The 27130-nt window shown below is 46.7% G+C and overlaps 1 protein-coding gene and 1 long non-coding RNA gene across 2 annotated transcripts in view; both read right to left on the bottom strand.

The window, feature by feature from the left end:
• Positions 1–425: 425 nt before the first annotated feature.
• LOC138802101 (uncharacterized) lies at positions 426–23140 on the bottom strand. Its single transcript, XR_011364688.1, has 3 exons — positions 22995–23140; positions 3250–3294; positions 426–655 (listed from the first exon to the last, which is right to left on the bottom strand). It is a non-coding gene; the product is annotated as an uncharacterized lncRNA (long non-coding RNA).
• A 400-nt stretch (positions 23141–23540) lies between these two features.
• The window catches only part of LYPD6 (LY6/PLAUR domain containing 6), a 46201-nt gene continuing 42611 nt past the window's right edge, over positions 23541–27130 (bottom strand). The window contains exon 6 of the mRNA XM_069985080.1: positions 23541–26013. Coding sequence (XP_069841181.1) covers positions 25843–26013 — 171 coding nt within the window. The 3' untranslated portion in view covers positions 23541–25842. The remainder of the gene's footprint in view (positions 26014–27130) is intronic.

Genomic DNA, 27130 nt, shown 5'->3' with positions numbered 1-27130 from the left:
TTTGGATAGTAGCAAAGGCAGGAGAGGAGCAATCCTATGGCTGGTAGCAGAGGCAGGATAAGAGCAATCCTATGGATAGTAGCAGAGGCAGGATAAGAGCAATCCTATGGCTGGTAGCAGAGGCAGGCCATGGCTGATAGTAGGGGCAGGATAAGAGCAATCCTATGGATAGTAGCAGAGGCAGGATAAGAGCAATCCTATGGATAGTAGCAGAGGCAGGATAAGAGCAATCCTATGGATAGTAGCAGAGGCAGGAGAAGAGCAATCATATGGCTGGTAGCAGAGGCAGGAGAAGAGTAATCCCATGCCTGGCAGGAAAAAGGCCATTAACATACTAAAAAAAAGGGTTGCATCAGATTTTGTTCCTGGAGACAATAGTGTAGGGGGCTGAAATAAACACATTTTAAGTGTAAAAACAGCACATTTTTATTATTAGTAAAATGGAAACTGCTCAAAAAAACTATGAGCATAAATTGTCTGAAAAGTGATTTGACTGTGATGTGACCACAATTCAAGTGACCATGTCCTCTATCACCAATAGAGATGAGCACAACTGAAGCATACTCAAGTCCGATTGTTTGGCATTTGAAAATCGGTGGCTGAAGAAGTTGGTTGGCTGAAGACTGTCACCATAGTTATTAGATTGCTGTGAAACCTGCAAAAAAGAAAACACATTTATGTCTAAGGAACAAGGCACGGTCAGGACTTCTAGTTGTCATTATAGTAGGAGATGAGCGCAACTCGAGTGTTCAGCAGTAGACATGAGCGAACCGGGTTCGAGTTGATCCGAACCCGAACGTTCGGCATTTGATTAGCTGGGGCTGCTGAACTTGGATAAAGCTCTAAGGTTGTCTGGAAAACATGGATACAGCCAATGACTATACCCATGTTTTCCACATAGCCTTAGGGCTTTATCCAACTTCAGCAGCCACCGCTAATCAAATGCCGAAAGTTCGGGTTCGGATGGACTCGAGCATGCTCCAGGTTCGCTCATCTCTATTCAGCATTTAATAAGCAATGGCTGCAGAAGTTGGATGCAGCCCTAGGGAGTCCTGGAAAACATGGATAAAGTTATAGTCCATAGGCTGTATCCATGTTTTCCAGGACTCCTTAGTGCTGCATCCAACTTCAGCCATTGGTATTCAAATGCCGAACGATCGGACTCGAGCTTGGGTTGCACTCATCTCTGATTATAGTCATGAACACGTGTTCATGTAAAAGAAGAAGGTCAGAGGAGAATTCTGGACATTGGTCACAATCCACCCAAAGTCAGAAGTAAGAAAGAAACTCATCAAGATAAACCTAAGGTAAAGTCGGAGGAAATGGCCAACCATAGTGAGACACATTCTTTAGGTGATATTACTACTAAAGCCTCTATTACACGGGCGATCAGCAGGCACAAGCGAGCGCCAACATGTCCGATCAGTGCCTGCTTGCTCCTCATTCCCCGCCTGCAGGTAAGTGTGGGAGGGGGGCTGTCCAGGCGATCTTTAGTGCATTAGGGGAGCCCATAGGACATAGCGGCGGTTTGCTGCTGACGCTCCTATTACGCGGAGTGACAGCAGCAGATCGTTGCTATCCTAGTCGTTAATCTTTCAAAATGTTGAAAGATGTTAAAAGATAGCGGTCAGCCGACATTGTGCATTTTGGCTGATCATTGCCTTTTATTACATGAAGCAATTATTGGCCGTAATGGCAGATAATCGGCCAAATACATAATTGCTTAAAGCGACCCTGTACCCACAATCTGACCCCCCAAACCTCTTGTACCTTCGGATAGCTGTTTTTAATTCAAGATCTGTCCTGCGGTCCGTTCGGCAGGTGATGCAGTTATTGTCATAAAAAATTACTTTTAAAATTGCAGCCCTGTGCATAACGGGCGCATCTGTGCCCTAACTTTGCACCACCCCTCCGTCCCTCCTCCCCGTCCTCTTCATCATTAGGAATGCTCCAGGCAGATTGCCTATTATTCACCACCTGTGTTACCACGGCACATGGGCTGGATCATTAAGACACCTGTGCAATGTTCAAACAGAAGTAAATGTTCCAGTGGCATTCCTAATGATGAAGAGGGTGGGGAGGAGGGACAGAGGGGTGGTGCAAAGTTAGGGCACAGATACGCCCATAGGGCACGGGCTGCAATTTTAAAATTAAATTTTTTATGACAATAACTACATCACCTGCCAAATGGACCGCAGGACAGATCTTGGATTAAAAGCAGCTATCCGAAGGTACAAGTGGTTTTGGGGGGGTCAGATTGTGGGTACAGGGTCGCTTTAAGTATTGTATTGCCCCCCAAAAGTTATATTAATCAGTAATATACACTTATTACAGGAAATGGTGATGTCATGCCCCGACTCCCAGAGCTGTGCTGGCTGTGCCTGCTGGAGAGGATGATGGCAGGGGGACACTGAGGGACACAGGGCACTGGAGGGACACTGAGCATCCCCCTGCCATCATCCTCTCCAGCAGCCACAGCCCGCACAGCTCTGGGAGTCGGGTTGTGACTAGAGATGAGCGAACCAGCCGGATTTCTGGTTCGTATGAATCAGAAATCTCGGCATCTGACTCCCGCTGTCTGCCGACTCCGTGCAGCTGGTGGATACATCATAAGGAAAGCCTGGAAAACTGGGATACAGCCAAGCCAATGGCTGTATCCCAGTTTTCCAGGCGTTCCTTACGATGTATCCACCCGCTGCACGGAGCCGTCAGACAGCGGGAGTCAGCTGCCAAGATTTCTGATTCATACGAACCAGAAATCCGGCTGGTTCGCTCATCTCTAGTCGTGACATCACCATTTTATCCAGGAAGTGACATCACCATGTTATCCAGGAAGTGACATCACCATGTTATCCAGAAAGTGACATCACCATGTTATCCAGGAAGTGACATCACCATGTTATCCAGGAAGTGACATCACCATGTTATCCAGGAAGTGGCATCACCATGTTATCCAGGAAGTGACATCACCCTGTTATCCAAGAAGTGACATCACCATGTTATCCAGGAAGTGACATCACCATGTTATCCAGGAAGTGGCATCACCATGTTATCCAGGAAGTGAAGCCTTGATGCAGTAGTAAGAGCAGGAAAAAAGCACTTTATAAGCATTTCCCGTAATAAGTGAATATTGGTGATTTGTATAACTTTTGGGGGGCAATACAATACTTTAATAAAAATTTTCGCCTGACTTCTCCTTTAAGTTCTCATTTATTTTGATTGATGGTAGCTAAATAAGTCCACACTTACTGTAATATAAGAGTTGTCAATCTCAGGATTGCTGGGTCAAAGGTACTGTTAACAAGAGAAAAAAAAGTAAATATGGGCGGAAATTTTAAATGTATGAGGAATTTAGGTGGATACTAGAGATGAGCGCTCATTCTCTAACCAGTATAATATTCATTTGAGTATTGGGCTACTCAAAAGTGCTGATACTCCAGTGTAGGTATGGTCCGAACTCTCCGAGGTTCGGGTTCGTATGAACCCGAACGCTCGGCAGCAGATTCCCGCTGTTTGCCCGCTCCGTGGAGCGGGTGGATCCAGCGGGAGGACGCCTGGAAAACTGGGATACAGCCTATGGCTGTATCCCAGTTTTCCAGGCGGTCCTCCCGCTGGATCCGCTAGCTGCACGGAGCGGGCAGACAGCGGGAATCATTACCGAGAGTTCGGGTTCGTACGAACCCAAACCGAACTCGGTTCGGACCATCCCTACTCCAGTGAGTATTGACTGCTGCTTGGGTGCTCGAAGCTTGTTGAAAGATTGTGGATCAGCAGCAAGCTCCTCTGCTAATCTGGAATTATTGTCTGACAGCGTCTATATATCCAAAGAGACCCAACCTTCCGGATAAGCAGAGGATCGCTGACCGTGACAGGTACACTTTAAACCACATGGGGGGAAGGATACTTACCGCTTTGGTTTTCTATCTGACTTTACTATTGCCTAATCAATGGCTGAGGTTGTACATGTTGCCTACCTATAGCCTGAGGTTTGTCCCAAAAAGTGATGTGAATGGGGTCAAATTTGTTACATATGAATATTTTTAGTCAATGTTTTAGTCCATCATTCTATGCTGATTAATATCCTAAAGGGAACCTGTCACCAAGACAATGCTATCTCATCTATCGCCATGATGTTATAGAGCAGGAAGAGCTGAGCAGATTGATATATATCTTTGTGGGAAAAGATTCAGTATAACTTGTAATATGTTGATTGAAATCCCTGATCATTTTGTGTTGAGGAGTCCAGTGGGTGGGGTCACTCAATGGAGATTTCAATCAATAAATTACAGGCTATACTGAATCTTTTCCCATAAAGATATATATCAATCTGCTCAGTTCTTCCTGCTCTATAACATGATGGTGATAGCTTAGGTAATATTTTCATGGTGACGGGTTCCCTTTAAAATATCAGTGACAATGAGACAAAATTGTAGACTTCCACACGAACTCCATTTTGTCTTTTAAAGGACAGCCATAAAATTTAAAGCATACGAGACCATATTTCCTGAGCCTCCAGATGGTGTGTGTAACATACACCTGAAGTGTATTACTGTAAATGAGGTGTCCTGTGAAGTGGCTGCTCATTGTGTGTGAAGTGTTGTGTGTGTGTAAATTGTGTACATGAAGTGTGTCGGCTGCCAAAGTGAGTGGAGGACGGTGAAGGATGGGGGGCAAACAATAAAAGAAATATTTGTAAGAACATTAGCAATTTATGTTGGCCTGCGGGCTACGCTGCGAGCCGGGGAGGGGGCTGACAGCGACCATTAAAAAGGTGTTAGGAGTAAGAGCTATGTAGGGTCAGGGGTGACATTCCTGACGGCACAAATTCATTACACCTGGAAAATGAATCTCTTATACTTAAGAGCAAATACCTAGACACTAGTTTATAGAAGGGCCTGTGACTGAAGGTAATGCTGAGACTACGATAAACACCTGAACAAATTACCCCTCCCCCTCCCGAGCCCCGGGCCCACTCTATGTCATGTTCCTCTTTCGGTATATTCGGCTGATTCCAGTCATTAGCATTGTTTAAGGTGTTACATTTTTTTCGATGTTTGTTAGATGCTTTAGGTTATTAAGGCCATAATTCTATTTCTGACAGGTGCTTCCTGCAGGTGTTTTATTATCTGCCACGATATGTGTTGTTTATGGAAGTCATTACCTTATTTCACCAGTATGATGAAAGTCATTACCGTATTTCTCGGGTGCGTAAAATATTAGGAACAATTAAAAAAAAAAAAAAGATACGAATGTGTACCTGTAATTGTAGATGATTAAATGATTATAGTGCAGGACCGTGCACTGTAATCATTTTTTTTTTCTTTCAAATTACTTTCACTTTCAGATTGGCTTGTTGATACTGTGATCTGCTCATCCGGCTGCCTGTAACTAGGCATTGGGACATGGTGCATCTGCATGGCAGGCATAGCCATTGCAAGACCCAGTCCAGTATAATCACATTGCATTCAACAACGCTATGTTTGCTACTGGCTGCAACTGCTATGGAGACTCCTAATCCATAGCTTTTAGAGGCCTACAGCCAGTAACATATCTATTCACAAGCCAATCTTGAAGTAAAATTAATTTAGACAAATGATTATAGTGCACTGTCCTGCACTATAATTATTTTTCATCAAGGATTGCAAGGTACACTTTAAATATTAAAATCCATTTGAAAGGGAATAACAAGCTGATCGGTGGAGGTTTGACTTCTGGGACTACTACTAATGATCCCAAGAAACAGTAAGGCGAGACTCCAGGGGGGAAAGGAATCCAGATCTCTGTGAGGATATGATGATCGAAGGGTCAGAATTTGGCAGAAGCAGCATAAGGCCGTGACCCCTTTCTGTCAGGTGTGAATAGTTCAGGCTTGTGGAGGTGGGGAATTGTTTCTCTGCAAACCCTGGGTCCTCTCATACCTGTGGATGAACATTAGGGATTATGTAAGCATAGTGGCTGGCCAAGTTCATCACGTCATGGCAGCTGTATCCCCTATGGCAGAAGAAGACTGTCAGCAGGACCATGAACCATCCCCAGGGTCGTATAATTCACATTTAACAGTAAAAGCTGATTCCAGCCCCTGGCACTGGAAAAGTTCCTCTAAGGTCAAGTTGTTGTAAGGGGAATCAATATGTCTGAAATAGGCGACTGTAATCAATTATCTTGTCTTTGTGTTAGGTTTGGGGCCTAAATCTCAGGTTCCATTCGGCATCGGGAAATGGATTCTGCGACAGGAGCGCAAAATAAACCTTTAACACAAGCACTATTGGGTTTGAATCAAGTGTGGGGGTGTGAGTATGAGGATGAGGGAGTCTAATCATGCTCAGGGGGTTAGGTATGAGGACAAGGGGGTGTGAAGCTGAAGGGGGGATGTTAGTATGAAGCTAAGGAGGGGGGATGAATCAGGCACAGAAGGTGTGAGTATGAGGCTGGGGGTGTATCTCTAGTAGATTGGGTGTATGTATGAAGCTGAAGGGGCATAAATCTGGCTCAGGGTGGTGTCACTTGTTCATCTGAAGAGCACGTAAAAAGAGGAGACGGCAGTGGACTGCACTGCAGATAGGTGAGTATGTGTGTGTTTTTTTATATTCCAGAGGGAAGGTTTACATACCCATGGGATTGCCTTTATGGGTTGGCTTATTACAGGGGCATTACCTACAGAGCGATTGACTACTTGGGAAGGCTTACTACACAATGATTAACTAGAGAGGGGATTGCCTACATAGAGAAAGCAGGGGAGTAGATATCTAAGATAGGGGATCTGGCTAACTATGACCAGAGGGATGACCTACAGAGTGGTAGTTACTTAATGGGGCATGCTACATACTGATGGAATGAAGCTGAGGGAATGTGTATCATACTCAGGGTGTGTGAAAATGAGGCTGTAGGGGAGGGTATCAGGGTCAGGGTAAATGAGTATAAAACTGAAGAAGCATGCATCAGGCATATGGAATGTGAGTATGAAGTGACGTAAATCTGGCTCAGTGGGTTTGAAAATAAGGCTGAGGGGTGAGACTAATGGTCCTCTTACACGGAACGATTTATCGTTTGAATTTGCACGATAACGATCGAATTCGAAGGATAATCGTACGTGTAAACGCAGCGAACGATCAAACGACGAGCAAGAAATCGTTCATTTTGATCTTTCAACATGTCCTCAAATTATCGTTGGTCGTTCGCAAAAAATTCGCATTACGATTTTTCCGTACGATGTATCGTTCCGTCTAAACGCTGATCGTTATAAATAAAACATTCTTCATTCAAAATCGCTAATCGTGCGATCGTGCGAATTATCGCTCCGTGTAAAAGTACCATTAGACTCAAAGGATATGAGTATTAGGCTGTAGGTGCGTAAATTAAGCTCAGGGGGTGTATGAAGCTGAGGGAATGTGAACCAGGCACACGGGGTGTGAGCATGAGGCTGAGAAAGTGTGAACCAGGCATAGGCAGTGTGAATATGAGGAGGTTGAGGGGGTATGAATCAGTCTCAGGGGAGGTGAGTATGAAGCTGAGGGGGCATTAATCAGGCACAGGAGGTGTGAGTATGAGGCTGAGGAGGTATAAGGCTGGAATCAGGGCATCAGAGGCTACAGAATTATATAAAAAGCCATATGACTAGACAAGCTTATAGCAGTAGTAACAATTACACCTCTTGAGTTGAAGTGTCCTCTTGTGAGTCCTCTTTACTAGATCTTGACTTTCTTTAGCTAAACCCTTTACAGATGTCTGAAGCACGAAATAAGGAGTATACTGTTAGATTACTATGTATATGAAGTGCTGGACATAAAAAGAAATTGCTGTATGTAAACAATGCTATAGCTAATGATGATATATTGTCATATAAAGAGCCTAGGGGCCCTAGAGCAAAGCTTAGTTACAATGTGAGCCGCCAGCATTGTGACCTTTGAAGAGTTTCTCCTACTTTTTTATTTGGTACCTGAGGCTGAAATGAAAATTTAACTCCTCCTTCCACACCCTTAAAGGGTTATTCCGACCATACCCGTTTATGGCATGTCCTATTATTGAAAGTTTGACCCTTTGAGAGAATGGGGGCCTATGACCAAAGACTCTGCATATGCAAACTATGCATATAGGCAGCTCTCTCCTTTATACTCAATAGAAGTTACAAAGATAAATTGGTCCTATAAACACGCTACCCATATAATACCAACCATAAGGTATACTGTATGTGATACTACCTGTTATCACTCTATATAAAAGTACCAGCCTTAAAAATGCCAATGGGAGTCCTCAAAAGTGCAGATGCAGCAGGCACATTATTACTGATACTGTTGCTCCTCCTGGTATTGTCAGGACCACCTCCTGCTGTCTGAGAAGAAAACTACCTGAGGCAAGGTACTCTGCTCACCTCACCCAATAGAAAGAGAATCTTTGACCTTTGTGTAAATTACATCAAGTGATCATCTGTGGAGAATGGATAGTCCTGCCTAGATTTGGATTGCCCATGGGAATGCGGGCAGAACCAATCTTATGTAGCCCCCTTCTCACTGGTGGAGGAAGTGAGTTAGTTCTACTTAGGTTTTCAGTGAGAGAGGACACACAAAAACCAAGTTCCTGCAGAAACCAAGCCAGGGCCTGGCTAACGCCAGGACCCTTGTCAAAGACACAAGTCAGTTGAGTTTAGCCACCAGAGTGGGCAGATGCAGCAAGAGACCAACACTTCTTTCACAACTACCAATACGTTCACTATGCACTGCTAAGCACCAACAAGGGAGAGTAGTCACCAAGGAACACCCTGAACCATGCCAGGAACACGTCAGAAAAGTGCAGGGCAGTATCCTGAAGTAATAGGAACTAGCCTCGGTAGGACAAAGCAACCAATATAAAGAGGTCTACGTATCCTACTGTACAGTGCAGGTAAGTGGGAAAACTCGGACACCTAGCTACACCCAGATAAACACGGCTGGCGTTTGTACTACCCTACTGGAATGGGTTCTACGCCACCAGAGGGCAGATGGTTGTAAGACAGTGTCTAAACGTGAGTACGGGTAACACTTCACTACTAAAAGATATCTACTAAAGGTTCCGGCAGAGTACAAGGCTACACTGGGTTAGGGCTCCTCTGACAAACTCTTCTCCTCTACTCGAGCACTAAGGTCTCTCCCTCGAGCACTAAGGTCAAGCACTCAAGTGTGTGTCAAGATTTGTTACTTGTCAATCGTGTGCTGTGAAATAACAAAACTTCCAGTAAAGTTGTTATATTTTTATCCTAAAGCACAGGACTTTGCACATCTCTATTCGCACTGGCACCTATGCACACACCACCGCACACCTTGGGTTATTTTTCCCCATTCTGTGGGTGGGGGTACCAACAGTCCAGGTGGGTCAGTTGCCACTCAGGACTACCATGACAGGAGCCCAACGCCCGGCAGGTTACCAACCATTTTAGGGACACAAACCAGCCATTCACTAAACAGGTATCCTGTGTGCTTGACTAGCACTGGAGTCACAAACTATCTCAACTACTGGCCCACCTGGGCTGAGTACCACAAGTACACAGCCCAGGAGTTTCCAGGCTCTCTGTCCTTCACATAGCAAATGTTAAGCCCCACCCAACTTCCCAAATCTAAGCGTGCAGCATTTGATTACCGGTGGCTGAAGAAGTTGATTGCAGCCCTTAGGCTGCCTGGAAAACATAGATACAGACATAGGCCATAGGCTGTATCCATGTTTTTTAGAACGACCAGGGGCTGCATCCAACTTCTTCAGCCACCAGTAATCAAATGCTGCACGCTTGAGTTCAGACAGACCCAAGCATGCTCAAGTTGTGCTCATCTCTACTATCAGGCAATCTGGTAATAGCTAGATTGGGACAAATTACGAGAAGTTGGGTGGGGATTAACATTTGCTATGTGAAGGAGAGACAGCCTGGGAAAGCCTGAGCTGTGTACCTGCAGGTGAGCCAGTCTGCCTGCTGAAGATGATCCACACGGGTCCTAAAAGGTAAAACAAAGCTTCCCTCTCATCTCTGACCACTGGTAAAGTTCAGGGCAGCTGACACCCTGTGTAAATACCAGTGTGTGTGCTGTTCATATTGGGCTCATCTCTACCCGACAACAAGCAGTGGACAGCAGATTGCAGAGAAGTGAGACACCTAATGGGCAAGACTTTTTAGAGTTGTTTTTCTGGGGTACGTGCTTATTCCTACATCCCGTATAACACAGAACCTACAGACTGTAATGACACAGCCACATGGCTGCTTTATTACAGTGCAGCGAAGATTCAAACACTCCCCCCGGCATAATATTGATACATGATACCGTACTGGGAAACAGTCTATTACAGAGCTTCCCCATCCGTATGCTCTGTGTTATACGGAACGTGGGACCCTTAGGGGTAATTTTTGGTAAATTTTGGGGGATTTACAAATATGTTAGGAATCACATAGGCTATCACATATAGGAAAAAAAAGTTTAAAACGACAGTGACTATTTAATGCTAAGTATACACGGTGCCCTTCTTGCTTCCATGTTCTTGAAACATTCCTGTAGAAATCTTGTAGCAATCACAATGGTTCTCTTCTCAGACATTCTTATGGGATCATGGATATTATTTTTGTTCTCATATTAGAGACATTGAGGGAGGGCTCCTGCTGCAGCCAGTCGTCCTACAGTCAGAGACAAATCCGAGCTTAGGTTTTTATACTACCTTTATGAAGGCAGAATAAAACAAGACTATAAATAGGTTATGTAGGGTAAATAGAGCATGGCAGTCAGGACACAGAGAACCATAAAAAGTGAGTGAAGTAGCAAGTGAGCCATTCAAAAATTAGGCCAGACACAGCATGGCGGTGAGGACACAGAGAACCATTAAAAACAGAGGTAGCATATAAACCACCCTAAAACTTAGCCTGATACCACAGACCCAGACCAAGATGGACAATACAATCATCCAATTAAAATAGCCGGATTATGGCTAGATTTAGCCTCACCCCCTCATGCAGTTGTGCGTGAGAGGCATATCTTTGGAGGTAGGGACCAAGAATAATAATACAGTCTTCTTAAGAGGCCCCAGAATTTAGAATTTAATTTGATCGAATGAATACACTTTCAATCCTTTAAAGATTCTCTAAGAGAGGGCAAGTGCGGTAGCCTGTCTATTAAAAAGACCTGGTCAATCCTGCCTTTAAAAAGGCTATGACAACATCCAAGGAAGGATAGAAGCTACTGGTGAAAGGCCTGGTCAATCCTGCCTTTAAAACGGCTACAACATCCTAAAAAGGTAGAAGGTGCTGGTGAAAGGATGGCAGAGGACACCTGTAAGATGACATCCACAGATAATATGGTTCGAAATGGACAAGACAAGGATGCTAAATTGAATTTGACTATGAATTTGACTGTAACAGTTGAGGTAACTTTACCTGGTTGACTTGCCGAAATGCGCACAGATGCGGTGCACCTTGGTGAACAAGTAAGCCAAATTGGGGTAGGTTTTAAGGAACGGCAGCAACACTAGGTTGAAGACGTGGGCCAGGCATGGTACATGTGTGAGGCTGCCGAGTTGCAGAGCCGCCACCATGTTCCGCCCCTTGTCACACGCAACCAAGCTCACTGCTAATTACACAGGGTAATTAGCAGTGAGCTTGGATATGGCTTCAAGACATAAATAAATTAAAAAATTAATAAATGTCAGCCTGTCAGCGCTGTCAGTTGACAGGTGGGTGGGCTTATTAGTGACTGATGGTGCCACCAGCTGCACTGAAGACCCGCTCTGACAACACACTAGGGGCAGGGCAGCCCAAAGTAAGAAAGACAGAAATCTGGAAATATACTAGTGGTCCCACTAGCGTAGCTACCATGGGGGCAGGGTACGCCGTCGCTATGGGGCCCGGGGGTTTAGGGGGCCCGGGCCCCCATGTTAAAGTATGCCCCCGCCGCCTGTATTGCCGCTCACTATGCATATGCATAGTGAGCGGCCCTGAGCCATCCCCTCCGCCCGCCCCTTCTATCGCTGCTCAGCTGAGCCGATCAGAAGCCCGGAAAAGTGCAATGAGCAGCACTTTCCTGGGCTCCTGATCGGCTAAGCGGCGATGGAGGGGGCGGGCTGGGCGTGCGGAGGGGATCGCTGTCCTACTCACCTGTCCGCCGGCCCCAGCAGCTCCTCTCCCGACACTCCGGTCTCCCGTCATCCTCCGGGCACAGGCAGTGGGGTACAGAGACGCTGCCTGTGTCCCGGAAGTGTTCTGCAGCGGCAGTCTCTCTGTCCCCCGCTGCCTGTGCCCGGAGGATGACGGGAGACCGGAGTGTCGGGAGAGGAGCTGCTGGGGCCAGCGGACAGGTGAGTAGCCTGTTTGTTGTTTTTCTGGTCGCAGGGGGGGGGGATTGGCTACTATGAGGGGCACTATATGGGGCATTGGCTACTATGGGGGCACTGTATGGGGCATTGGCTACTATGGGGGCACTGTATGGGGCATTGGCTACTATATGGGGGCACTGGCTACGATGGGGGCACTGTCTGGGGGCATTGGCTACTATATGGGGGCACTGTATGGGGGCATTGGCTACTATATGGGGGCACTGGCAACTATATGGGGGCACTGTATGGTGGCATTGGCTACTATATGGGGGCACTGGCTACTATATGGGGGCACTGTATGGGGGCATTGGCTACTATGGAGGGCACTGGCTACAATTGGGGCACTGTATGGGGGCATTGGCTACTATATGGGGGCATTGGCTACTATATGGGGGCATTGGCTACTATGGGGGGCACTATATGGGGCATTGGCTTCTATGTGGGGGCATTGGATACTATGGGGGGCACTATATGGGGGCATTGGCTTCTATGTGGGGGCATTGGATACTATATGGGGGCATTGGCTACTATGGGGGGCACTATGTGGGGGCATTGGCTACTATATGAGGGCATTGGCTACTATGGGGGGCACTATATGGGGGCATTGGCTACTATGGGGGCACTATGTGGGGGCATTGGCTACTATGTGGGGCATTGGCTACTATGGGGGGCACTATATGGGGGCATTGGCTACTATGTGGGGCACTATATGGGGGCATTGGCTACTATGTGGGGCACTATATGGGGGCATTGGCTACTATGTGGGCACTATATGGGGGCATTGGCTACTATGTGGGGCACTATATGGGGGCATTGGCTACTATGTGGGGCACTATATGGGGGCATTGGCTACTATGTGGGGCACTATATGGGGGCATTGGTTACTATGTGGGGCACTATATGGGGGCATTGGCTACTATGTGGGCACTATATGGGGGCATTGGCTACTATGTGGGGCACTATATGGGGGCATTGGCAACTATGTGAGGCACTATATGGGGGCATAGGCTACTATGTGGGGCACTATATGGGGGGATTGGCACCAATCACACTGCTGCTATCCAGGCCTGTATTTAGAGTTCATGCTGCCCTAGGCACTTTGCACGCAGAGGCGCCCCCCCCCCCCCCCCACGTAGCTGTACATGCATGGTATATACCCTGGCACTTGGGTGCCGCTCTGCTTGATGCCCGCTGTTCTCATCAAACAGACGTGATGGAGGAAGGAAGGAGGCCGGGGGACTGGTTCTGTCCAGTGTTGGACTGGGGGACCTGGAGCCACCAATATACAACCAGTGAGACACGACATGCTGACCCCGTCCTTTCCTGAATTCATCTGTATCTGTGACAAATCCCTACATTTATACAGCTCTCAGGGTATGCTGGGAGTTGTAGTCTCTGAGAGGACAACCCTGTAATAAATCACTGTGTGCAGAGTCTCCTGGTGGCTGCAATCTGTGGGTGACAACCATCAGCCCTGAGGGTCCAGCAATACATCTGTCTACAGCCGCAGTTATCATAGGATTGTACTTTACTACAACTCCCAGCATATCCTGAGGGCTGCAGACTGTCAGTACATGCTGGGAGATGTAGTGCCTGCAGCTGTTGTAGTTGGGTCCTATACACTGAATGCTTTGTGGCATATAAGAATAAAGAGATCTGTGGGGGCTCAGTGCAGGGAAGTGACCCCAGAACATTACTAATAGGGGATAGAACAAAAACATCTCCCCCAATATCTTATTAGTGATGTTCTGGGGTCACTTCCCTACACTGAGCCCCTACAGATCTATGTATACTTATATGCCACAAAGCATCCAGTGTATGATGCACCTAGGACCCAACTACAGCAGCTGCAGGCACTACAACTCCCAGCATATCCTGAGGGCTGCAGACTGTTCTGGGAGTTGTAGTGCCTACAGCTGTTGTAGTTGGGTCCTGGAGGCGTTGCGGGAGATCAGAATACATAGATCTGTGGGGGCTCAGTGCAGGGAAGTGACCCCAGAACATCACTAATAGGGATAGGGGGAGATGTTGTTGTTCTATCCCCTATTAGTGATGTTCTGGGGTCACTTCCACACACTGAGCCCCCACAGATCTATGTATTCTTATATGCCACAAAGCATCCAGTGATGATGCACCTAGGACCCAACTACAACAGCTCCAGGCACTACAACTCCCAGCAAGTACTGACAGTCTGCAGCCCTCAGGATATGCTGGGAGTTGTAGTGCCTGCAGCTCTTGTAGTTGGGTCCTAGTTTAAAAGTTTGCACTAGTGTACTGTAGTGACCGCAGGGCTGTGTCAGTACACTACCGCAAACAATAAACTGACCCTTATAGACCCCAATGGTACACAGGCTCTGCACACTATAGAAGTGATTACAGTGCAGTTACTAATGACTCACAGGTGACGTCTTCTCGAATTGCTGTCGCTAACTTTTTGCTTTCTTCTCCATCTGGCGCAGCATCATGAAGACTTCTCCGACCACAACTTGTCTGCAGGGGCAGCTGGGGGTGACTGGGGCAGGAGGGCAGCTGGGGGGGGCTGGGAAAGGGAGGCAGCTGGGGGTGACTGGGAAAGGGAGGCAGCTGGGGCGACAGGGGGACTGGGGAAGGGGGGCAGCTGGGGGTGACAGGGGAAGGGAGGCAGCTAGGGGTGACTGAGGAAGGGAGGCAACTGGGGGTGACTGGGGAAGGGAGGCAGCTGGGGGAAAGAGAGAGCAGCTGGGGGAAAGGGAGAGCAGCTGGGGGGCAGGGGACCAGCAGGGAGGGGCAGCTAGGGTGGCAGGGGAGAAGCTGGGGTTCAGGGGGGGCTGGGGCTCAGGGGGAGAGGCTGGGGGTCAGGGGGAGCGGTAGGGGGGCAGGGAAGAAGCTGGGATTCAGGGGGAGAGGCTGGGGTCAGAGGGAGAAGCTGTGGGTCAGGGGAAGGGGCTGGGAGGCTGGGGAGCAGCTGAGAATGCAGGGGAGAGAGGCTGGGGGCAGGGGAGAGGCTGAGAATGCAGGGGGGAGAGGCTGGGGACCAGGGGAGAGGCTGGGGACCAGGGGAGAGGCTGAGGGTTAGGGGGAGAGTCTGGGGGGGCAGGGGAAAGGCTGGGGGGGGCAGGGGAGAGGCTGGGGGGCAGGTGAGAGGCTGGGGGGCAGGTGAGAGGCTGAGGGGCAGGTGAGAGGCTGGGGGGGCAGGTGAGAGGCTGGGGGGGCAGGTGAGAGGCGGAGAGGCTGGGGGGGCAGGGGAGAGGCTGCAGGGGGGCAGGGGAGAGGCTGGGGGGCAGGTGAGAGGCGGAGAGGCTGGGGGGGCAGGGGAGAGGCTGCAGGGGGGCAGGGGAGAGGCTGGGGGGCAGGTGAGAGGCGGAGAGGCTGGGGGGGCAGGGGAGGGGCTGCAGGGGAGAGGCTGGGGGGCAGGTGAGAGGCTGAGGGGCAGGTGAGAGGCGGAGAGGCTGGGGGGGCAGGGGAGAGGCTTGGGGGGGGCAGGGAAGAGGCTGGGGGGGGGCAGGGGAGAGGCTGCAGGGGGGCAGGGGAGAGGCTGAGGGGCAGGTGAGAGGCTGAGGGGGCAGGTGAGAGGCTGGGGGGCAGGTGAGAGGCTGAGGGGCAGGTGAGAGGCTGAGGGGCAGGTGAGAGGCTGAGGGGCAGGTGAGAGGCTGGGGGGGCAGGTGAGAGGCTGAGGGGCAGGTGAGAGGCTGAGGGGCAGGTGAGAGGCTGGGGGGGCAGGGGAGAGGCGGAGAGGCTGGGGGGGCAGGGGAGAGGCTGCAGGGGGGCAGGGGAGAGGCTGAGGGGCAGGTGAGAGGCTGGGGGGGCAGGTGAGAGGCTGAGGGGCAGGTGAGAGGCTGGGGGGGCAGGTGAGAGGCTGGGGGGGCAGGTGAAAGGCTGATGGTTAGGTGGAGAGGCTGGGGGGCGGTGAGAGGCTGGGGGGCAGGTGAGAGGCTGGGGGGCAGGTGAGAGGCTGAGGGGCAGGTGAGAGGCTGGGGGGGCAGGTGAGAGGCGGAGAGGCTGAGGGGCAGGTGATAGGCTGGGGGGGCAGGTGAGAGGCTGAGGGGCAGGTGAGAGGCTGGGGGGGCAGGAGAGAGGCGGAGAGGCTGGGGGGGCAGGGGAGAGGCTGGGGGGGGCAGGTGAGAGGCGGAGAGGCTGGGGGGGCAGGGGAGAGGCTGCAGGGGGGCAGGGGAGAGGCTGGGGGGCAGGTGAGAGGCGGAGAGGCTGGGGGGGCAGGGGAGAGGCTGGGGGGCAGGGGAGAGGCTGGGGGGCAGGTGAGAGGCTGGGGGGGCAGGTGAGAGGCTGGGGGGGCAGGTGAGAGGCTGAGGGGCAGGTGAGAGGCTGGGGGGGCAGGTGAGAGGCTGGGGGGCAGGTGAGAGGCTGGGGGGGCAGGTGAGAGGCTGGGGGGCAGGTGAGAGGCTGGGGGGGCAGGTGAGAGGCGGAGAGGCTGAGGGGCAGGTGATAGGCTGGGGGGGCAGGTGAGAGGCTGAGGGGCAGGTGAGAGGCTGGGGGGGCAGGGGAGAGGCGGAGAGGCTGGGGGGGCAGGGGAGAGGCTGGGGGGGGCAGGGGAGAGGCTGGGGGGCAGGTGAGAGGCGGAGAGGCTGGGGGGGCAGGGGAGAGGCTGGGGGGGCAGGTGAGAGGCTGAGGGGCAGGTGAGAGGCTGGGGGGCAGGTGAGAGGCTGGGGGGGCAGGTGAGAGGCTGGGGGGGCAGGTGAGAGGCGGAGAGGCTGGGGGGGCAGGGGAGAGGCTGCAGGGGGGCCGGGGGGAGACGGTGCGGCCTGGAGCAGGATGGGCAGGCAGGCTGGTTCCCTCCCCCCATGCAGCGCCGAGGTCGGAGGTCCGGGGTCCGGGGTGCAGGGCTGGTGTTGAGCTTCCGGCACACACAGTGTGACAGAGGCCGGAAGCTCCCAGCTGCAGCCCCGCGTTCCTGGATCTTCTCTCCTGCTAGGCGATGACGTCACATCACGTGAGCGCCGCCGAGCAGGAGAGAAGATCCGGGACCGCGGGGCTGCAGCTGGGAGCTTCCGGCCTCTGTCACACTGTGTGTGCCGGAAGCTCAACACTAGCCCTGCACCCCGGACCCCGGACCTCGGACCTCGGCGCTGCATGGGGGGAGGGAACCAGCCTGCCTGCCCATCCTTCTCCCGGCCGCTCCGTCACACCTCCCCCCCCCCCCCCCCCCCCCGGCGCGGACTAGGCATTATTTTTTTTTTAATAATAATAAAAAAAGTGTTCCCTGCGGGTGCCGCCCCCCCAGGGCGCCGCCCTAGGCACCGGACCACGGGTGCCTAGTGACAAATACGGCCCTGCTGCTATCTCCAAACTGTGACAATGAGCAAAATATTTTTTTTCTATTTTCCCCCCTAAAATCAGGGGTGCGTCTTATCAAAAGGCGTGTCCTATAAAGCGAAAAATACGGTACTAAATGTGGGGGGGGCAGAGAAGGGTCTAACTACTTAATGAGGGACACAGTTGTCTAACTACTATATGAATACAGAGGGGACCACTATATGAGGGAACAGATGGAGCAAATAGATGCATAGGATATTGGGGCATGAGTGAGGAACCTAAACTGTCTGGCAGATCCTACTGAGAGAAGTCCTTATGGTGGCCAGGCTGGATGGAGAAGAAGGGGAAAAGTGAGCAACTCCAATTGGAGAAGACGCCTGTAACTGCACTGTGATCACTTATGGTGTGTAAAGCCTGTGTGGAGCCTATACATGCCACTGTATGGCCAATGGTGATATTGGACTGTGGATTTTATTCCGTAGCAGTGGTAGCATTATTCAGTATGTGGGGGTTTTAGTCAGTAATAGGTGGTAATATTTGTCCCATGTAAACTGGTACTGTTTATATTATTCATCTTAACATACTGGATTTGGTTGGTAACAATATAGTGGTAATGGCAGTGGTCATGGTGCTATAATGCTTTTCCTAATACTATATATACACATTGCTCTCTCTTCACAGCTTAGTGGTCAGTTGTTTGGGGGGGGGGGGCCCAATCAAAAGTTTGCTATTGGGCCCAGCTAGTTCTAGTTACGCCCCTAAGTGTTCCCACTAGTTTTTGAGGGGCTGTGAGATACAATTTGGTGGTGGCTGCACCAATGCACTCTGTGACACCCCCTTACAATGAGCAGTGAAGTTCTAGGCAGGAGTACTACAAATCACAGCAATACAATGTACTACAGCAGGACCACCAGCCACAAAATCATAAAAGAGTACTGAGCACTTCTTAGGGGTCTGTATGCAACACCTAATGTCCCCTTTCTGCCAGCAGCCAATCACCATCGTGGTAGCTGCACTGCAAGTCCCAGCCAGCAGTCTGCAGTAATATAATTTAGAAACTATTTGAAGCCCTTACAAGGGCTGTTTGGTTGTTTCGCTAGTATTCCCTGCCTACTGGAACGCTAATTCCCTCCCTAACGTTCTCCCTGACCAGCAGCAGCTCTGTCCCTGATCTCTTTCAGTATACATGTGAGCCGAGCCTTGCAGGCCGCGCTTTTTATATGGCAGGGTCATCTGATTTGGCCAACCAATCGCTGCTATCGACATGTATGGGTCCCACGTGATCGCAGGATGCACCAAAGAGTCTCCTGCATGTTTAATGGCTGAGAAATGGCGCCCAAACTTACAGGAAACAGATGATGAGTTTTTTTCCGAGTATCGCGAGATGCTCGTCCGAGTAACGAGTACCATCGCTCATCACTAGTTATTATTATTATTTATTTTTAAAGCGCCCTTCATTCCAGAGTGCTGAGTTGCAGTAACTGCACGAGCACTGCACCCCCTATAAGCAGCCAATCAGCAGGGGTCTTGGGACTGGGATAGGCTATAAATTTCCTAAGGTTGGATAAGCTAATTTCTATGCACTCTACACTTATCCAACTGGATGTAAAAACCTGATGAAGAGGCCAGTAAAACCTTAAAACAACCCGTTTTCTGTACATTAGATGTTTTATTAAAGAAGATTTATTTTTTTTAGATGCTTCATTGTAAAGATCTGATCCCCCCTATAGGAGTAAAGTGTGGGGTATTCATAGATGATTATCTGTGACTAGCTGGAGAAAAATGTGAATTGTTGGTGGACAGTGCGAGGTTAATCTCCTTTCATGCGTGCACACACACACACATACACACTTGGTTTGGTAGCCCGAGCTTCCTGACTAATTAGTATGCATGCCTCCAGGTAGGGGGTGTGGAAGTGGGAATTGAACAAGGAATTGAACCAGAGAGAAAAGGAGTAGAGAGAGAGAGAAGGAGAGAGCTAGAGTCATCTGGAAGACATGCCAAGGAACATCTGAGACCAATGCCTGGTTCTTGGGAGATGCCCTTTGTACCAGCTTTGCCCTGGCCTGAGGGACGCACTATTTCTGTGGCCATCAAGAAGAAGACTATCATCACATCAATTGGCCTTAGAGGGTAACTTTTTGTCAAGGACCTCTATGGACTGGTTTGGTCCGGACTTTACTTGCTGCCATAAGCCAAATCTCATGTATCTTGTTGTCTCAACCATCTCAGGAACTGACTCCCAACATCTACAGACTCTGCACCAACCCCACCACCTACTGCTTCATTTATGATGGAACTGAGAACCATTGAAGACATGGATTTCTCCATAGTTTTGTTCATCCATCTCCCGGTGACACAGCCTCACCTGCACCGCCATCACATCATGATCACCTTCAGGTTCCATCAGGGCTGTTGTGCCCTGGGGAAAAAATAATCTATCAAGGGCCCGAACATCTCCCACCTCTTCTGTGTAGCCCCCCCCTATTGTCATTGAGGTCAGTCTGCCATGGGAGAATCGTTGTGGTCAACTTTTACTCTGGCTACCAGGAAATCCAGTTTGCCGTCTCCTTCTGATCGGATCAGATCCAGGAAGAATTCGGAGGTAAAGGGCTCAGGCTGGGGCCTCCATCCTTTGAGCCTCTATGGAGGCTAGAAATTGGTGGTCTAGACCCCCAGAAGTCCCATTATTGCCGCCTATGACTTCTCCTAAAAACAATAGCAGCGAAACTGCTTACTCATTGTTAGTCAGCTCACAGAATCGCTGTCCCCATCAGAAGTTCAACTGGAATGGCCCTGAGCCTTGTTTCCATGGTAAAGTACAGTAGGCTTGTCACACTGTCGCACGCTCGTGCCTACAGGCGGCGAAGGTTAAAAAGGCAACTTTTTCTTTGCACGTTATGTCAAATATATTTTCTGACTTTACACGCAAAAACGAAGGAAGAAAATAGAAGATAAAACCCAGCGAGAAGCGCTGTTACTGTCCTATGAAGAGAGAGGAATGGCCTTCGGGGCCGTCTCCATGATGAAGTATGGTAGGCCTGTCACACTGTCGCACGCTTGTGCCTACAGGCAGCAAAAGGTTGAAAGGCAACTTTTTCTCCGCACGTTATGTCTATTACATGCCCTTTCTTTACATGCAAAATTATGAAAGGACCTAGAATAAAACTTATATATGAGGCCCAGTATCATTGTATATATGGCAGATGAGGAAACTTACATATACTATATTTATATATTATAATGTAACGGACACCTGGCTTGGTAGTAATGTTATCCACATCAAACACATTGGGCCCAGCTATAAACCTGTGATGTTTTACATCCCGCTGTGTTGGATCAATCACTTCACTTCAGTAAATAGAGACTTTAATATCCTCGAAATAACCGCGCTCCGCAACGTTAATCCAATAATTGGTGATTTCTGCTCCGCTGCTTTTTAGCTGTCAATTTAACCGGACTTCTAAAGTCAAAGCGGCATTTCTGGTTTTAACTAACAATGAAAATTTCTAAATCCCCCCCCCCCCCATAACACCATAGACAAAACTGCAACCTCCACCCAATGGTGAAAATGTTTCTTGAAGTAATTTAATCACCAATCTCCAGTGTTAATCGTATATAACATATGTCCCTCAGTCAAATGAAAAGTGATGGATGGATAATAGATATAGAGATAGATAGATAGATAGATAGATAGATAGATAGATAGATAGATAGATAGATAGATAATAGATAGATAGATAGATAGATAGATAGATAGATAGATAGATAGGAGATAGATAGATAGATAGATAGATAGATAGATAGGAGATAGATAGATAGATAGATAGATAGAAGATAGATAGATAGATAGATAGATAGATAGGAGATAGATAGAAGATAGATAGATAGATAGATAGATAGATAGGAGATAGATAGAAGATAGATAGATAGATAGATAATAGATAGGAGATAGATAGGAGATAGATAGATAGATAGATAGATAGATAGATAGATAGATAGATAGGAGATAGATAGAAGATAGATAGATAGATAGATAGATAGATAGATAGATAGATAGATAGGAGATAGATAGAAGATAGATAGATAGATAGATAGATAGATAGATAGATAGGAGATAGATAGATAGATAGGAGATAGATAGATAGATAGGAGATAGATAGATAGAAGATAGATAGATAGATAGATAGATAGATAGATAGGAGATAGATAGATAGATAGATAGATAGATAGATAGGAGATAGATAGAAGATAGATAGATAATAGATAGATAGATAGAAGATAGATAGATAGATAGATAGATAGATAGATGATAGATAAAAGATATAGATAGATAGATAGATAGATAGATAGATAGATAGATAGATAGGAGATAGATAATAGATAGATAGATAGATAGATAGATAGGAGATAGATAGATGAAAATTACATGAATAGATAGATAGCTAGATAGATAGGAGACAGATAGATAGATAGATAGATAGATAATAGATTATAGATAGGAGATCTATAGATAGATAAAGTCCAAGAAAAGCAGCGGCACTCCGGTTGTGGCAAAGAAAGTGGAAAATTAATTCACATCCCAAAAAAGAACACAGCAAACAGTGCCGCTGCTTTTCTTGGACTTTATTCAGTTGCTTGGAGGCTCCCCGGCATGCATGCTGGCACCCACCTGCTATTGATTTACTTGAGTGCTGCGAGTTTTAATTTTTGTTTATAGATAGATAGATAGATAAATAATAGATAGATAGATAATAGATAGATAGACAGACAGATAGATAGATAGATGATAAATAGATAATAGATAGATAATAGATGAGAGATAGATAGGAGATAGATAGATAGATAGATAGATAGATAGATAGATAGAAGAAAGATAGATAGATAGATAGATAGATAGATAGATAGATAGATGATAGATAGATAGATAGATAATAGATAGATAGGAGATAGATAGATAGGAGATAGATAGATAGATAGATAGATAGATAGATAGGAGATAGATAGATAGGAGATAGATAGATAGATAGATAGATAGATAGATAGATAGATAGATAGAAGATAGATAGATAGATAGATAGATAGATAGATAGATAGATAGATAGGAGATAGATAGATAGATAGAAGATAGATAGATGATAGATAGATAGATAGATAGATAGAAGATATATAGATAGATAGATAGATAGATAGATAGATAGATAGATAGATAATAGATAGATAGATAGACTGACTATCAATGGCCATCAATAGATAAGACATAGACAGTATATCACAACCGTAAAATAATACAATGACCTACACCATAATGAACCAGTCTCATCTATTAACCATATATGTATCACCCAGGTAGGGATTGTGGCCTGTTTCCATAGTGCCGCCATTTCCATAGACTTGTGCCGTAATTATAACTATGCAGATTATTCTGATACCTGGGCCAAGGTCACTTTGAGTTCTGGGACATCACCAGATGCTGAGATGCTCTGCCAGGCCTGTCCCGCAGTGCAGACGTCTTCGCTTGCTGCTCGTCTTTGGGTCTTTCTCCCTTGAGTGTCGTCTTCTTCAGTGAGAGCTAGGTCAGGGTGATGGCAGGTGACTGAGCCATTGAGGAATGTTCCATTTATTTTGCCTTAAGAAGGTATTAGATCACTTGTGTGGTATGTGCTATCCATCCCTTCTGTTAAGTGCTGTTCTACATACCTGGCACATAATTGGGACATACAAGCTCCGCCCCCAGGGAGCAATTAGGACCGCCCCCGAAATGTCTGTAATTCCTTAATAGTAATTGCAGTATTCTGGTGAAAGGCCTCAAATGAAAGCCGCACGCCTACACGTCAATGACGTACTGATGGCTTCGTATCGCATCCATTGTGGGGGTGTACAGGCGGAAACCGTGTCACTATAAATATCTATGTATAAGAAGCGTCCAGGACACAACTGATGTTCAGCACTATGGTTTATTTACCATAAAGCATCTACATCAAAAACATATAGATGTTCTTTTCTGATATATATTACATTGCGGCTTCTAATATACACCCAGGAGATGTAATAAAAGTACAAAGCTATACAATATATACAGCTTTACATCAATAAATATTCGCATATTACATGGATAATACATATTTCGTAAGTACATCAAATGAGACGGGAGCCAACAGTACAATAGAGGAGGCAACACCCTCAGGTTCCTTCTGATAGAGTTATAACATGTGACGACACGGCCATAGCTGATTCAGGATAGATGAGTTCCAATTTGATGGACATATGGATTGTCCGGTCTGAATGATCCTATAGTCCTCCAATAATGAGCTGAAATCCTCAGCGATCATTATGATCTATGGAGGAATCTAGCAGCAAGTATTCAGTTTCTCTACAGCACCCCCACAGGGGAAAGGAGGAATTACACAGTTCATATTGAAATCAATGAGATGCCTATGTAATGTACAGACTTGATGGGTCCTCCAGAGCTAGAAATGCTCTCTCTCTCTCTCTCTCTCTCTCTCTCTCTATATATATATATATATTTATTTATTTATTTTTAATTATTATTATTATTTTATTTTATTTTTTTTAAGGAAATTTTTTTTTGTCCATTTCTTTAAACCATAAACTGACAGTGTTTGATTTACGAATCAAGATACTCTGTGTGAAGCAGGCTGAATACAGATAAATAGGTAGACTAGGCAATAGGTCAGGGACAAACTGAACTGTTTTCTCTCCTTGCTGTTACACAGTCATACCTGCACCCGCCACTAGGGGAGCTCACTGCGTACAGATGTACGTATATTAGATATCAGCGAACCTTATTTGAACCCGAACACTCTGCTTTTAATTACTGCGGGGGATAAAGAAGGAGGATGTCGTGCTAGAGAGTTCTAGAAAACATGGATACAGCCTATGGCCTATGGCCTAATCCATGTTTTCCAGGCAGCCTTGGGGTTGCATCCAACTTCTTCAGCCATGCAGAGCGTATAGATTTGGATGAAGTTCGCTGATCTCTTATGTATATGGCTTCACTGAGTAAATCCATGTGCAATGAGGTTACCCTAGTGATGGCTGCATACACCCCCAAATATCAGAAACATAGAGCCCCCTTATACTGTTATGTGATGAAATGGAGCCGTACAGGACTGCAGCATGGTAGATATGGGGGTATACAGGTGCAGCAGATTGGACGGAGCTCTCATTGGGAAGTGGGGCTCATTTTATAAGTGCACAATGTCACTGGTTGAATTGGGCTCTAGGTATATAACATAACTATAAGACAGCTATCTGTGTATGTATCTCTATGCACATAGATTGTCACACAGCCTCTATATATATATATTACATGACATGTCCGGCTCATCATACTATGATGTTCTGTGCTGATCTCTGATCTGTCGGGGCCCCTGTGCTGATCACTAGATATATCCAGGAGAGGAGATATATCCTGGCAGGCTCCACAGACTTATAATAGAGCCCATCTATATCTGGCGATCAGTGGGGGTCTCAGCACTGATCAAAAGTTTTTACGACTTGTCAAAAGTTGTCAGTAACTCTTCAATATATGTACATTGCAGTAGGAGCCAAATTCAATGCATAGAGGTAACATACCATTCCGGCTATGTGCGGTCACCACTAGGAGGCAGTATGGCATAAAGCTTATACACAACTATACAAAACTACATAACTCCCATTCTAATCAGGGCATTCTGGGAGATGTAGTCAGGTAACAGCTGGGGGGGCACAGGGTGGAGACCACAACTCTATGATGATAATATTATATATTGATATTATTTTCTTATGGTTTTCAAAATATCTGCTAGCAGTCAGTGAACCTGTCATTCATTATTTACATCCTTTCACCCAATCCCAAATTTGAGAGATTTAAGGCCAGCCTCATTGTATCCGAAACACCCCAAAATTACATAGAAAAACCCCTTTAAATGCAAATGTCCATAAGAGCCAAAGCAACTGTCGGTGATATGCTGGTAGTGCAGACCTAGGTCCCATTTTCTCCTGAATTCCATTCACTGACAGCAAGCAGACATCTTAAAAATTGTGCAACTTTTCATTACAAAACGAATAGGATTCAATAAAGAGGAGCGTAGGATCCGAACTAGTTATATACACGAGCCAAGAACCGAACTGATCTCCAGCAAGACCTTGATGTATATATTATAGAACTGCTATATACTAATATGTTTATTATAAAAAGTTATAAAAATAATTCTATACATAATGTACACAATAAGTCACATAAATAAAGCCTATGTACACGTCCATGGATCCAGCTCACGTCAGCAACAGCCATAAGGTGAATAATAAGCATGGCAGGTAGGTGGCGCTGTGGGCAGAATGTCTCTGAGAGTGACTCAGTGGGGACGTCGTTGCAAAGATAGAATCTGTATCGTTCCTGGGTACCGGCATGTTACATATATTCCCCTCGCAACACGATGTGCAGACCTAGAGGAGCAAGAGAATACAGGTTATTAATATTCTATATCCACCATCATCATTTACTATATATACAACTAATACACTATCATTTACTATATATATACAACTAATGCACTAGCACTATTCACTATATGCAACTAATACACTAGCATCATTTACCATATATACAACTAATGCACTAGCATCATTTACTATATATACAACTAATGCACTAGCATCATTCACCATATATACAACTAATGCACTAGCACTATTCACTATATGCAACTAATGCACTAGCATCATTCACCATATATACAACTAATGCACTAGCATCATTCACCATATATACAACTAATGCACTAGCATCATTCACCATATATACAATTAATGCACTAGCATCATTTACTATATATACAATTAATGCACTAGCATCATTTACTATATATACAACTAATGCACTAGCATCATTCACCATATATACAATTAATGCACTAGCATCATTTACTATATATACAATTAATGCACTAGCATCATTTACTATATATACAACTAATGCACTAGCACCATTTACTATATATACAACTAATGCACTAGCACCATTTACCATATATACAACTAATGCACTAGCATCATTTACTATATATACAACTAATGCACTAGCAGCATTCACCATATATACAACTAATGCACTAGCACCATTCACCATATATACAACTAATGCACTAGCACCATTCACCATATATACAATTCTGGGCCGTAGCTAGGATTCATGGGGCCCCATAGCAAAAAAATTTAAGGGGCCCCCCTCCCCTACGCACAACACAAAGCACTATATATATATATATATATATATATATATATATATATATATATGCTTTACTGCTGGTGCACTGATAACCCCTAATCTCTGCTCAGAGCTCTGCACATTTTCCTTTCCTACTTGATTGCCTGCTGGAACAGAGGTCAGAGGTTATCAGTGCAGTGAAGCAGAGATCTCTGTCTTCTGCTTGTTAACCCTTTTTTTGTGTTGCAGCATGTAAGTAAATATTGGGACACTTACACATTGCAGTACATAAGGGGTTAAGCAGAAGGACACATGCTCATACCTTCTCCCCCGGGGCCCCCCTCCTGCAGGGCCCCA

This window comes from Dendropsophus ebraccatus, chromosome 9 (genome assembly GCF_027789765.1).
Source record: "Dendropsophus ebraccatus isolate aDenEbr1 chromosome 9, aDenEbr1.pat, whole genome shotgun sequence".
Classification (NCBI taxonomy): domain Eukaryota; kingdom Metazoa; phylum Chordata; class Amphibia; order Anura; family Hylidae; genus Dendropsophus; species Dendropsophus ebraccatus.
The sequence above is the reverse complement of the archived record's forward strand: the minus strand, read 5'-3'. Positions and strand labels throughout refer to the sequence as shown.